Source organism: Mastacembelus armatus, chromosome 3 (assembly GCF_900324485.2).
Source record: "Mastacembelus armatus chromosome 3, fMasArm1.2, whole genome shotgun sequence".
NCBI lineage: Eukaryota > Metazoa > Chordata > Actinopteri > Synbranchiformes > Mastacembelidae > Mastacembelus > Mastacembelus armatus.
The window spans coordinates 4,632,942-4,647,098 of NC_046635.1; the positions used below are offsets into that span (position 1 = coordinate 4,632,942).

At 41.2% G+C, this 14,157-nt stretch overlaps 1 protein-coding gene across 2 annotated transcripts in view; it reads left to right on the forward strand.

Moving 5' to 3' along the window:
* fbn1 (fibrillin 1) overlaps window positions 1-14,157 on the forward strand; it is a 53,459-nt gene that overhangs the window by 25,492 nt on the left and 13,810 nt on the right. For both annotated transcript variants that reach the window (XM_026319708.2, XM_026319709.1), the window contains exons 28-45: window positions 325-450; window positions 1,732-1,857; window positions 1,941-2,063; window positions 2,689-2,814; window positions 3,414-3,539; window positions 7,083-7,205; window positions 7,578-7,700; window positions 7,796-7,921; window positions 9,392-9,514; window positions 9,755-9,877; window positions 10,024-10,191; window positions 11,475-11,543; window positions 11,667-11,792; window positions 12,736-12,858; window positions 12,949-13,107; window positions 13,203-13,274; window positions 13,357-13,482; window positions 13,640-13,762. In XM_026319708.2, coding sequence (XP_026175493.1) covers window positions 325-450; window positions 1,732-1,857; window positions 1,941-2,063; window positions 2,689-2,814; window positions 3,414-3,539; window positions 7,083-7,205; window positions 7,578-7,700; window positions 7,796-7,921; window positions 9,392-9,514; window positions 9,755-9,877; window positions 10,024-10,191; window positions 11,475-11,543; window positions 11,667-11,792; window positions 12,736-12,858; window positions 12,949-13,107; window positions 13,203-13,274; window positions 13,357-13,482; window positions 13,640-13,762 — 2,211 coding nt within the window. The remainder of the gene's footprint in view (window positions 1-324; window positions 451-1,731; window positions 1,858-1,940; window positions 2,064-2,688; window positions 2,815-3,413; window positions 3,540-7,082; window positions 7,206-7,577; window positions 7,701-7,795; window positions 7,922-9,391; window positions 9,515-9,754; window positions 9,878-10,023; window positions 10,192-11,474; window positions 11,544-11,666; window positions 11,793-12,735; window positions 12,859-12,948; window positions 13,108-13,202; window positions 13,275-13,356; window positions 13,483-13,639; window positions 13,763-14,157) is intronic.

The following is a 14,157-nucleotide window of genomic DNA, read 5'->3' on the forward strand; positions in this document are numbered from 1 at the left end:
CTAGCAAAAATAACTAACTAAAAATGATACAGTGTTTAACCAAACTCGTTTTATTACTGTCAGTCTCAGTTCTTAAAATCACTGCCAGCCATAGAGCCGCTGCTTGTATATTTTCACTTCAAGTACTTCCTGAATCTGGACGCACCAAACCCACAGTCTTTAAAAAAGTTTAACAGGTATGAAGTTTGTCCAGCAAATGTGCCAGAAAGTATAAGTCCAGCGGGCTTCTTCGGAAACTGATGAAGGGGAAACAAATGTTTGAGATTGGCGACTGAGCGTTAACTGTAAATGTCTCTACTTGTTTTTGTGTTCTTCCACCACCAGACATTGACGAGTGTGAGAGGAACCCTCTGCTGTGCCGAGGGGGTGACTGTGTAAACACGGAGGGCAGCTTTCAGTGCATCTGCCCTGAAGGCCACGAGATAGCACTCGATGGGTCAGCCTGTCTAGGTAAGTGATGAGGTCATCAGTAAACTCTTCCTCTCCAACTCCCCCCCCCCCCCCTTTTTTTTGCTTTTCTCCCTTCTTTGAGTAATATGTTCAAATTGCTAACAAAGTAAAGAAAGACCAGTAAATGGGCTCGGAGTGTTTGAGTCAGGTCTGTGTATGTGTTGGAAGTATGTTATTTGATAAATGGCCTAACATGATTGCTACACCAGTGTACATGTATGTTGATGTATGGGCACTCAATGTTAACTGTCAGCACAGATAACAGAAAGATGACAGAAAATCATTTTTATACTTACATAGTAGAAGACAGTGGTGCTTTTTAATGATTACGTCTTAGATTATATCTACAATATATATTACCCTCCAGTAAGTTGGTTACCTAGTTGACTGGGGAAGTACCGAGAGCACAGTCTTTGTAGAAGTGCAAGAGTAGAGCCTGTCTTTTCCAATGTTTTCTATAGCTGAAAAACTCCCATGTTGAGTTTATAGCACTGAGCTGATTATGCATTATTCACTGGGAGTCATTCTGGTGACTTAATGCAGTGTGTCAAAGTTTCAGCCTATGATCTAATGCTCAATCAGTGCCCCTTAAATATATTTATTTTCTTTATTACCACCAAAAGTAATAAAGACTAGCCTCACTAAAATCTGCCCACATTATCTCTTCTGAGACAGTGGCTTTTATTATGCCTCCTGAAGTGTGAAGCTGAAGTGCTAAGATGATAATATGGATAATAAACTTTTGATACTTTTGATATAGCAAATGTCATACAGATGGGTGTAATGCAGTGAGCTTAGTGATGTCAGATTCCCTATTGGAAATATTATGGAAATGTCCTATTTTTCAACATTAGGTTTTGAATCCATCATGGAATATCTGTCACAATTTTTGATAGAAAACTGACTAATAGTCTCAGCTGTAATCCCCTGGTCTCAGGCAGGTGCTCATTTAAATAGCCCATGCACACGCACATACACTTAAGAGTAAGTAGTTGCTTTTATTTAGTCTTTCATTTTACTAACCTGAATATTATTGGGGTTTGGTCTGTTGGTCAGACAGTTATTTTCATTTAATTGACCAAATGAATAATCAGTTAATCCATAAATGAAATTATTGTTCATGATGGCCATAGGTGCATGTGTTGCTTAGTTGCCCTTTGAACGACTTTGAAATAATGTTTGGGAGTGTTTTCATGTTGGATTTATTAGATTTAAACTTCCAGCTAACTATTCTAACACGTTACCTTTAGCATTAAATATGTGGGACATCTTTTTTTACAGATATTAATGAGTGTGAGTTGAGTGACCGGTTGTGCAGGAATGGCCAATGTGTCAATATGATCGGCCGCTACCAGTGTACTTGTAACACGGGATACAAATCTACTGAGAACAGACTGGATTGTGTTGGTAGGTACTGAACACTTGACTCTTTAATTACAAATACATATTCTAAGTACTGGTATGTTACAGTGTGTTTTTCTGCCTGTCAGACATTGATGAGTGCACTATAGAGAACGGTGGCTGTGAGACTTTCTGCACCAACTCAGAGGGTAGCTATGAGTGCAGCTGCCACAGTGGCTATGCCCTGATGCCTGATCTGAGAAGCTGCACTGGTAAGTAGCTGTTTCTTTTGTGTTTTGTCTTTTGTCTTTGATAAGTTTCTACCATTGTCTGTACATCGCACATATTGTAGCACAAAATATATCAAAGGTTGTCTGTGAATATTCTCTGTTGTCCAGGGGAAGTTATCTAGAGGTGAGTCATGGCAACTGGACTTTCAGTTTTTAGGTTGAAACGTTTCACCACTCATCCAAGTGGCTTCATCATATCAAAGGTTGTGCATAGATGGAACTGGTTTAAGAGCAGGAATAAAACAGCACATCAGGAAACCTATTTGATACAGCAACTACACACTGTGGTTCATTTTGGAGAACGATCACTGTCGCAGAGTTTGTGTAATAAACTGAACATTTTGTTGAGCAACAGTCATGTTAGGCTCTTCTTTCATGAGTGAAAAGGTACATGTACACCACAGTTTTTACATATTGAATAGTCCTTTATTATGTCCCTATTAGGAAACTAAAGCAGCTGTGCTTTATGTTGTAATCTTGTGTTCCATCACAAACTCTATGCTAAGTCATTCATCAGTAGTCCAGCCTGGGTTACCACCTTCATCACTTTATCTGCTCCCATTTCCTTTTTGATTTGCATTTCTGCCTCTCTGTCTTCAATTTTCAGATATTGATGAGTGTGAGGAGAGCCCAGACATCTGTGATGGAGGCCAATGTACCAACACCCCCGGGACATACCAGTGCCTCTGCTTTGATGGCTTCATGTCATCTGAAGATATGAAGACCTGCCTGGGTAACGGATTTGCATTTTATGCCCAAAATAAAACACTGCAGCTACACCTTCTGAAGCTCTGGGCTTGTTAACTTCAGGGGTTCTCGAGATTTTCTGAAGGAACGTAATGATCATCTTAAAGTTTATCCAGTGTATGAGTCATGAGAAGAAGGCTCGATGACTCAGATCTATGAGTCTGTGTGTGCGAGAACTGAGAGTAATGATGTTGTTGTTGATTTAGACAGTGAACATTGTGTTAGTTTGGTTGGGCAGGGAGGAATGCATGACATTTGGATGTCTGGTTCCACTGAGCAAGAAAACAAAATTCTGACATCAGTGATGTACGGACTTCTTAACATGTCTACACAAACACATACTCTCTTATTGCTGGATTCAAGATAAGTAGACACATTTTAAAATCTCAGTATAGTCCATGATGTAATTCTTTTGCGACTCATTCTTTCGGTACAGCATATCAAAACCTGTTTGTCACGCTGAATCAACAAATTAGCTGAATTAGTTTTATTCATTGTCATAACCTTTTCCTTTATTGTAGTTGTGTTTAGCACATTAACATTCTTGCTCCTTCTCTATTTCACTTGTCTTCCCTCCCTGTCTAGATGTGGATGAGTGTGAGCTGAACCCAAACATCTGTCTGAGTGGGAACTGTGAGAACACTAAGGGATCTTTCATCTGTCACTGTGACCTAGGATACTCTGTACGCAAGGGAACCACAGGCTGCACAGGTGAGCAACACAAGCACAAACGCACACATGAGCATTCCTAAGCTCAACAAAATGTCCTGTCAGTGGAGGGATGGGAGTGAAAAGGATGGTGAGTCAAGAGACTACTGCTGCTGATTAGGTGGTGAAAGAGAAGTGTGTGTGTCTGTGTGTGTGTGTGTGATTTTACTGAATGTTGTGAATGTAAACTGAAGAGAGAGGTGAGAAATGAGAGGATGCAAGGAGAATGTCTGGCTAAGCAGAAGCAGCTCAAACATTACTCACCCTCAGTCAAGAGCTCCTGTCTGAATTGATGAGAAACATGCTCACAAACACACATGCAGTATGTTAACACACACACACACACACACACACACACACACACACACACACACACACAATTGCACCAGCAATAATAGCAGCAGGAGTAGTGAGATCACTGTCTTCCATCAGATGTATGCATCATATTGCACCTCTGTTTATTCCTTTGTTGCTCTTTCATTAAGGTCAGTTAAACATTACGTGATGGTTGGACGAGTTCTGCAGAACGTAATCACCTGTAACGACTCCAGAACACATAAATACAAAGTCCATCCAGCCGTAAAGAGTCAAAAGTCCAAAGATTTATAGGGCCATTTACAGAATTTAGGACTGAGCACATGTGAAGGGTTTACCCAGTGATGTTATCTGGCCTGGTCTCAGGGATCAAACTGCATCCGACATGCAGCCAGCAGCCGCACGTCTTCCTTCTGATGCAAATAACCTGGTTTGTCTGAAATGTCATTCAGCCCCCTATTCTTATCCCTCACTTCCCTTACGCACATGCAAAAAAAACCATGCTCATTCAAATCCCATTAACATGTCCATGCAGTATTTTCCTGGTTTTGAGAAACCTGGGGTTGCAGAAAAGCAGCCGGTTCTGATTCACAGGTTTGGAATTTCAGCCCCAGAATTCCAGGGAATCAAGACACTAATTCCTCTCAGGCAGGCAGGATGTCTTGTTACAGACAAGTGAACAAAACCTGCTACTCTTTCTGGACTGGATTCCCATCCAATATATTAAAAAATGCATAAGAAATTGGCTGTCATTGTCAAATTACCTTATGTGACTGCATTGGTATGCGTAGACTAAATCTTGTCTGTGTGTGTGTGTGAGTGTTAATGAGTGAGGGCTGCTATTAAACCCAGATCTGATCCAGCTGTTGATGAAACTCCCACAAGAATTACTACTCTTTTTATTCTGCAATGCTCAGGGGCAGGGAGTGAGTATTTAAAATATATGTACACTTATGTACTTTGTGTTTTTGCGTGTGTATTGGAAAATTAGGACTGGGTGGAGATGTACTAGTGGAGTTTACAAGGGTGGGAGCATGTTAGCTTTAAAGGGAATCTGAGTGAAGGCTTAATCCTGTTGACTTTATCATCTTTTAGCTAAATGACAAAACATTTAAGTAATTAGTTAAATCAAGACCATGTTGTGTTAAAAACAAGAAATAACTCAGTCTTCTATTTACTAAAGAAAGAGTAAATTCCAAAGCAGTAAAACACTGACCAGTAGCTTATACTGGTTCATGCTAAATGGCCTTATATAAGATGTTGTACTCTCAAGTTCATGATTTTATTTACCTTGTGGTTTGAAGTATGTGGAGTCATTTTGTGACACACCAGCCTCTGACTTGTCTTACAGACTTAAATTAAATAAATTATAAAGCGCAGTAAACAGTGCTTCATGCATAATAACATTTGATTTAAAGAACTTCTGTAGCTGGGTGATCACACTATGAGTCGCCTAGTCTGAGTACACCTGCAGCTAATGTAGCTGTTGCATTTGACGACTGGCTTTTTGACCCTATGCAGCATGTACCTATTACCTACACATACTATATATATTATTTATGTCTTATTTTATTGGATCTTGCATGTGTTTCTATTTGATTGTAATTATCACTCAAATTATATAGTAATTGAATCTATTTACAATGCACGTTTGTCAGCTTCTCTAAAAGGCAGCCATTTTTTTAGACATATATTAAAACAGACAGGCATACAAGCTGGAGACAGCTTGGCAGTCAGGTAGGCAGTTGTGTAATTGTCTGCTGTTCCTTTTTTCAACTGTCAAACATTTGGGTAATTAAATCAAACCTCTTCTTTGACACCAGCTGTGACTGCTGACACATTTCTTGCATGCAACAATCCCTGTTTGCATTTTACATTTCCACATGAGAATGTGTGTGTTTGTTTTGCTCTCTCTTCCATCAAAGACTTGGGGGAAATGATCTTTAATTCCCTCTGTAATCCAGGGAGATTCGTTTGCTCCCAACCTTCATATTATCTCTGTCATCAAATGTAGTGTAAATATAGCACACCCTCTCCTCAAGAAGACTATAAACCAGCAGCCCTAATCTCTAATTGACAGTGTTTTGAATTACTAACCTCACAAAGACAGACACACAGAGAGACGTGTGTCTCATTGGCTGGTTATGCCTAACATCTTGATCGAGTTCATTGCATGGCTTCCCTTGATGTACAGATACACACACTTGCACAATCCTTGTGTCAAAGCTGCAGCACTCCATCTTCAAGCTCAGAGCCAAACATTGTGTTGGTCAGTGTTTCACAGGGTTGTTTTGGCTCAAATTAGCAGTCATTGTTGTAGCCCCATACAAGCTTTTTCCATTGTGCCATGTCAGAACTGCCTTAGGAACAAGAGCTGCAAAGCCACTCGCATTCAGTGTCTTATCACCACCAGTTGCTCCATGGTCAGCCTCATTAGTTTCACCCAACAGCTTTACGGGCAGGACAGATTTTAACAGTAGCCAGTTCAATTGGTCGGAATTTAATTTTTGACATCTGTTTATTAGAATCCAGGGCCACACACTTAGCACAAATAAAGAGGTGTTTTTATAACCTTTTTACTAAATAGCTCAATACTTCATCCGTTAGCAGATTTCAGAAATTCTTTATTTATCTTGGTTTTATATTTGTATAGAAATCATATTTTGATCAAAAGATCACAGTTTCATGCTTGACATTTAGGTTGGTTGAAAAAGTGAGATAGGAGCATAAGAACAGGGTATGCAATGTGCTATTACAAATCCTCATATGTGCAGTGCAGTATCTTTGATTCTCTGGGCGAGGCAGAAAGTCTTTGCCTAAAATAACCTCAGAAATACTAGACAGAGCAGACAGAACAAGGCCTTAGCATTATGGTATCATTCTCCCTCTTGGCCTTTTTTATAGCTCTCTGGACACACTTGCACAATGAAAATCCAAAGTCTGGGTCTGCTCATTAAACCTTTGCAGGAAGGCTATTAGTATCAGAGCTCATGAGAATGGTTCAGTGCCTTTTGCTCTGAAACACAGCTCTGCATGGATGTAGACACTGAGCCAGAAAGACTTAGTTCTGTCGTCTCCTTCTGGTGTCTTTTATACAGTTCAAACAAAGTGTCAACTTGCTCTTCAGTGCCAAGGACCTCACTGGAAGAAGAATGCAGACCCAAATCATCAGACCATCAGAGCAGTGTCTAGTTTCTTAACATTGCTTCTTGGCTGTTTTCTCTTTGGTAGATATCAATGAGTGTGAGATCGGAGCCCACAACTGTGACAGACATGCTACATGCACCAACACAGCTGGCAGCTTCAAATGCAACTGTGCTCCAGGGTGGATTGGCAATGGCCTCAAATGTACAGGTAAGACTGGTGGCCTTTAATGCACAGGTAAATGCTCAGTGCGTCTACTACAGTGTACTGTAAATGGATACTGTATTTGGTTTCAAATCATTCCCACATACCGTATCCTGGTGCTCCCAGATGCACCATTTATGTTTTATATTTGTGACATGTTTTTTTACTTTATCTCCATTTGCAATGAAAGTATATGCCACAGATATGCTGAAGTTTTGAAAGATGGACTAATGCATTTGGTTTTGGTGTTTTCCTGGGTTTCCTGGTTAACAGTACGAAAAACATTGACTCTCACCAGCCATAATCTTGGATGAACCATTTGGATGAAGCAGTTTCCGCCTATCTGAATGTAACTGTTGGACTTTTGTTGTGTTTCAGACTTGGATGAGTGTTCCAATGGGACACACATGTGCAACAGCAATGCTGAGTGTCTCAACACCATGGGCTCATATCGCTGTGTGTGCAAGGATGGATTCTCTGGAGATGGATTCTACTGCTCAGGTTTCACATACAAACCTCAAACAATGTTTTTGCTCCTGAGTGCAATATGCCTTGACAGACATCATGTGTATGTGTATGTGTGATCACCACTGCAGACAGCGATGAGTGTGCAGAGAACAGCAACCTGTGTGAAAACGGCCACTGTCTGAACCTGCCAGGAGGCTTCCGCTGTGAATGTGACATGGGCTTTTACCCCAGTGCTGATGGCAAGGCCTGTGAAGGTATGGCAGTACAACACTACTATTCCCAACTCTGAGACCTCAGACCTCTGAATTGGTGCCCACATCCTAAATTATGTTGAGTGATTCAAAAACGTCTGGTGTTAATCTGGTGAATGGCTCTTTGTTTTCCTATTTGGAGAAATAACCACACAGATGCTGTCTGCAAATGAACTCATGAGATAGGGTTTTGGACATGGGAAATATTCAGCTTCTTTAGCATCTCAGTGGTTTTACTTATAAGATTATTGCTAAAGGATAGACAACATGAATCTTCCCTTGTTATGCATTTCACAAACAGCATCATCATTTTGTAGTGAGAAATAATGTCAAATATAATAATTATTAACAAATAAGATAAAGGTAACTTCCACTAACTGATCACTGAACTTAACATTTTGAAAAAAGCCAGTGCAGATGACAAGTTGTGAACTCCTAGAGTCCATTGCATATAGTTGATCAGTCAAATCTTTTTTCTTTTTTTTTTTTACGTGGGTCAAATTAGCAGACAAAGGCTGACAGCCCTATCGTCATATCTGCTGGTTAGCTAATGTGTTAACTTCCAAAGTACTTCTGTTGCTGACCCAGATGTAGACGTTTAGCTTTTTTCACTCCAATGTGTAATAGAAAACACAAACAACAAAAGAAAAGGTGGGAACAAATTGGACGTTGGATATGAAATTAGCCAGTGTTAGTATGGGATTATTAGTCTGCTAATTTCTCCAGGCCCAGTCTGGAGGTTAGAATCCACAAGGCTGAACAGGCACAGATGTTTAAGTAAATTGATCTTCTGTTTTGGTATTGTCCATGTTATACAGAATGATAAAGGTTTTCCTGGTTCAGGAAAACAAATTGCTGGGTGGAAAATGTCTCATATTTTTCAGAAACTTTCAGTCTCAGTGTTCCTGACATCTTACTGGCTGTATGTGTTCACTGGTCTAGAAACTCATCTTGCATGAAATCCAGATTTGAGCCATTGTAGATTTTACATATTATATGAACACTTTTGAACAGTGAGCTTCATGCTTTCACTGAAAGGGACTTTCTGGATTCAATTAAATGAGCTAAGTACTGTCATTGTACCTACAGTATGTGCCACATCCAAGCTAATTTGTCCAGACTTTTCTAAGCTCAGGTAGGTCTGGACTCTAATGATTTGTGCAGAGTCTAATGATTTGGAAGAGCACAACTGAATAACCTTGGCTGCTGCTCTGATAGTGTATGTGTGTGTCTGGATATGTCTGGCCATTTTTGCCCCAGAACTGTCATTCTTTAGCAGAGGTGAGTGGCCTTCACTTCCTATTCCTGGCTGCCAGTTTTCCACCATGATCCCGTGATCCACTAATCCTTCACAGCTGGGCCTCTCTCTTCCTCTCTCTTCCTCTCTCTTCCTCTCTCTTCCTCTCTCTTCCTCTCTCTTCCTCTCTCCCCATTTGTATCATTCTCTCAATTTGTCTTTTGTCTTTTTCACAGACGTAGACGAATGTACCTTTTCTGACATCTGTGTCAATGGACGCTGTCGGAATATGCCAGGACTGTTTAGATGTGAATGTAACATTGGCTATGAACTGGACAGGAGCGGAGGAAACTGCACAGGTAAGACTAGTTAACACTCCAGTCCAACTGTGATGCCCCATTAATGAACTGGCAACATTTTAAAGGGTGTAAAAGGAATAGACCAACACTGTGAGGAGATGAACAGCCCGTATCTCCTGAGATAAACAGACACTGTTCATCTCTTTGTTGCAGCAGCTTAGTGACAAAAAATGAAAAACTCCAATTTTTTCATTGAGATGAAGAAATCTTACTGACTTTTACTTTGTCTTTCCTCATCAGATATTAATGAATGTGCAGACCCCACCATCTGTATTAATGGAATGTGTGTCAACATCCCTGGAAGCTACCACTGTAACTGCCCGCCAGACTTTGAACTCAACCCCACTCGGGTGGGCTGTGTAGGTGAGACTTATCAAGTTCCTTCTACACATTGTTGCCTTTTGATCTGAACTTACCATAGAATTTATTCTGATCTGAAGCAAATGCCAAACACACATACCTACAGTACATATATACCTACATGCCCTCATGTGTCTGTGTGCATACAGACACTAGGTCTGGAAGCTGCTTCCTGGATGTTCGTTCCCGAGGAGACGCGTCAGAGAGCTTGGACTGCTCTAATGAGATCGGAGTTGGTGTTTCCAAGGCGTCCTGCTGCTGTTCCCTGGGCCAGGGCTGGGGAAATCCATGTGAATCATGCCCCTCTGTCAACTCAAGTGAGTTATATTGTTGTTGCTAAGACTGTGTGCATTATTCATGCATGGTTTTATGTTTCAGATCAAATACAAGGTTTGTGACCTCTAGCAAGAGATCTATAGACAAATAGAGGCTTTGAGATGACATAATACTGGCAGCCTCAGTGAAGTTCTACAGCTGGCAATTAATGTTAATGTAAATGGTCTGCCTGACTCCAAAAACATAAATCTTAGAGCTATGTTTAATGGCTATTGATATTTTCATCACCACATCAAAGGTGTTAATATACGTGTAGTGAGTTCAGAATAAGAACACATAACCAATACAGATATCTAATGAAAAATACTTTAACTGCTGCTACTTTTCTTTCTGTTTCTTGCCTTAAGGCCTAAGTTTTTTCATTATAAGTCTCAGTTTACTCACAACTGTCTCATCCATCAGTGAATAAGTAAAAATGTGAAGTTTTCAACAGCTCTAAAGTGGTGGGTGGGCAGTTTTAATTTACTGGCTGAATACTATAGTGGCTGGCTGCATCCGAGTTCTGGGTGTATCTATCTGACAAAGTAATTTAGAGGTCTCTGTCAACAACCCTGTCAAATCCCACTGTCAGTTGTTTTGTACCATAGGACAGAGGAAATCAGTCAGTATGTCAGCCGAGGAGTTAAACCTTGAAGAGGTCTAAGATTTTCACTTACCATTCAGCGACATGAAGAGTCATAACCAGCGCACTAATATTGATACCAAAATCTAGATCAGGCCCTGTAAGGTTTCAGTTAGCTGCTCTGCCAGACTACATGCTTCATGCTTCTTGCACATGCTCATTCTATGAGAATGAGCATGTGCTTGCTGTAATTGTTGCTGCTGCTAAAGATGAGGCAGCTTTGTGCAACTTACTTGGAAATTGCCAACAGATGGTTCAAAACATTATGGGTAATGACTCATGCTTTTCAACTAAAGGAAATGCTTGCTTCTATGGCAAGAACAAAACCTTTTTCTTTTTAGTTTGTAATTCGGAGTAGCTGCAGTCATGTCCGGTCCACTGTGTTCTGTGGAAAACTGAGATCTGATCTGGCTTATCAGAAAAAGCCGAACAAAGTGAGACAGGAAATGGGTCAATGGCCAGAAACATCTTTTTCAGGCACCTGACCAACTCGGCATGTGACTTTACTTCATGTCTCACCATCAGCCAGTTGTTACTGCCAAATCCTGCAGAAAAACAACAGTGATTGTGGCTTGTGCGCTGCGCATATGTTGTTTGTGTGTGGCTGGTTAATCTGATTTTGTGTGGTGTTCTGTGTTACAGCTGAATACAAGACACTGTGTCCCGGAGGAGAAGGCTTCAGACCAAACCCCATCACTGTCATCTTAGAAGGTCAGACAGCAACATGCAGTCATATGTTTGTGTGAGGCTGCTTCTGTCCACGCTGCCAGACTTTCTCACAGACAACACATCCAGCAACAATAGCACTGAGTGTTTCTGTGCTCTCTCTGCCAGACATCAATGAGTGCCAGGAGTTGCCAGGTTTGTGCCAAGGAGGACAATGCATCAATACTTTTGGCAGCTTCCAGTGCGAATGCCCAAAGGGCTACGCCCTCAACACAGAGACCAGAGTCTGTGAAGGTACAGGGACACACATATACATATATTTCTATGCACCCACACCCACACATGAACACACAGGTGACCTATTCCTCAACAGCTCTTGCCCTGGGATGTTTTATTTGGAAGAAAATTGAATCCAGTCACTGAGGCCTTCATTCAGCGAGAACACATGGAGAGAGAGGAAAAAGAACTGGGTGCAAAAAGACAGAAATCCTGGACCCATTGGCCTCATAGACAACACTGCAGCTCAACATATGTCTGGTCTAGTTCCTGTCTATTGCTAACCCAGCAAAGCTCGCTCAGGATGATGAGACAGCTGAGTGCCTAACTGTGTCCAGAGGAGCGAGGCTCTGATGTGGTCAGCCCTATCCTCAGGGAAGTATGCCGAGTCCCCTGTAGACAGGCCAGAGAAGATGGAGGGAGGGAGAGATGAAGGAATGAAAGATGAGAGGGGGAAGAGATAAATGAGAAGGGTGTTTAGACAAGAGAAAAGGGAACAGAAAGGAGGGGATGGGGCTGAGGGTTAGACAATGACATGTGGCTGGCGGCATTTTAATTAGTGTGTATTTGTTGGCCAGGAGAACAAAAGCGGGTGTCTGCTTTGTAAAGTCCAAGATTGCACATCCACTATGTCCCTAGTCAATCAACAGTCTGGTTCAGCTGGATCCGAAGAAAACACAATGTGTCTGCTATTGGCAATGATAGTGAAAGAGAAGGTAGAGAAAAATTATAGAAATAAGGAAAGCTATTAAAACAACTAACAACAATTAAAGCACATTCCACCCTCTGCTGTAGTGGTGGCAGCTGCAATTTTCAACCTAGGGTTGCAGGGTGTGCAGTGTGCTCACATATGATAATGATATTTGTAGGTCACTTTGAACCTATACAGTATGTTGCCAGACACCGTTTATCAAAAGGAGGCACAGTGCTAATTTCTGTCTGCGTTTCTCTCTGTGTGCAGATATCAACGAGTGTGAACGCCCAGGCATCTGTGGCCCCGGCCAGTGCTACAACACCATTGGGAACTACACCTGTATCTGTCCTGTGGACTACATGCAGGTCAATGGAGGAAACAACTGCATGGGTAGGTCTGCATGCTGCCCCTTCACAGTGGTGGTGATCAGTCCCTATGACCTTTTTTCATTGACTTTCTCTCTTATTTTCATAAATACAGACATGAGGAAGAGCTACTGCTACAGAAACTTTTATTCTGACAATGGGACATGTGATGGAGAGCTGACCTTCAACATGACTAAAAAGATGTGTTGCTGCTCCTACAACATTGGTCGGGCATGGAATAAACCTTGTGAACAGTGTCCTGTGCCCAGCACTGGTGAGGTTTCACACAAACACACACAGATGTTAGTACACAGATGTGTAAAAAGTATAAGGAACTTTTATAAGCTCTTTTGTCTTATGTCCACTCAGATGAGTTTGCAGTTTTGTGCGGCAGTGAGCGACCAGGATATTACATCGACATCACAACTGGACGGGTCATTGGTAAGATTTTCTCATTCGGGCCTTTATATGATGAAAAGGAAAGTTTGTTTTGTTCTTATCTCTGTCTCTCCTCGTGTGCTAGATATTGATGAATGCAGGGAAATCCCAGGAGTGTGTGAGAATGGAGTGTGCATCAACATGATAGGCAGCTTCAGGTGTGAGTGCCCTATTGGTTTCATCTACAATGACAAGCTGCTGATTTGCGAAGGTAAGGCATGCATTGAAGTATTGAAGCTCTACTGTAGGCAAGGACATAACATAAAATGCTATGATTGATTTTTGATTCTTTTGATTGATTTTGATCAGGTCAGTTCTTTTTGTAAAGGTTCTACCAATTGATGAAAACATCTCGCCCCTGTTGTTAGATATTGATGAGTGTCAGAATGGACCCATGTGCCAGCAGAACGCAGCCTGTCTGAACATGCCAGGAAGCTACCGCTGCGAGTGTAAACCTGGATATCGCTTCACTCCTACTGGACAATGTCTAGGTAAGTCTATGGTGGTGATTCTAAAGCAAATTAATGGTGTTATGCAAGGCTGTCGATGTTCACTCTGCTTACAGCAGTTTGGTTAGCTCCTAATGACCTTAGTTATACAGAATTATGAAAACATGGAGCCTAATTAAAGAAAAATTAGAGGAAGAAGCCAAAAAACTGCTGTCTTCTATGAGGATGCTGCTGACTGCTGCCTCCTCTGTTATGTTATCAAACTCGGTTATATGAAAAGCTTTAACTGTACATTGTTGCCTGTCATATGCCAAAGAGAAAGCACAATGACAGCCAGAGCTGAGGAGGAATTCTTCATGGTGGGCTTGTTATTAAGTAAGAGAGAATCTGAAGCATGCGTGGAGCTGTTGAACACGTGCTGCAATATATCTCAAACA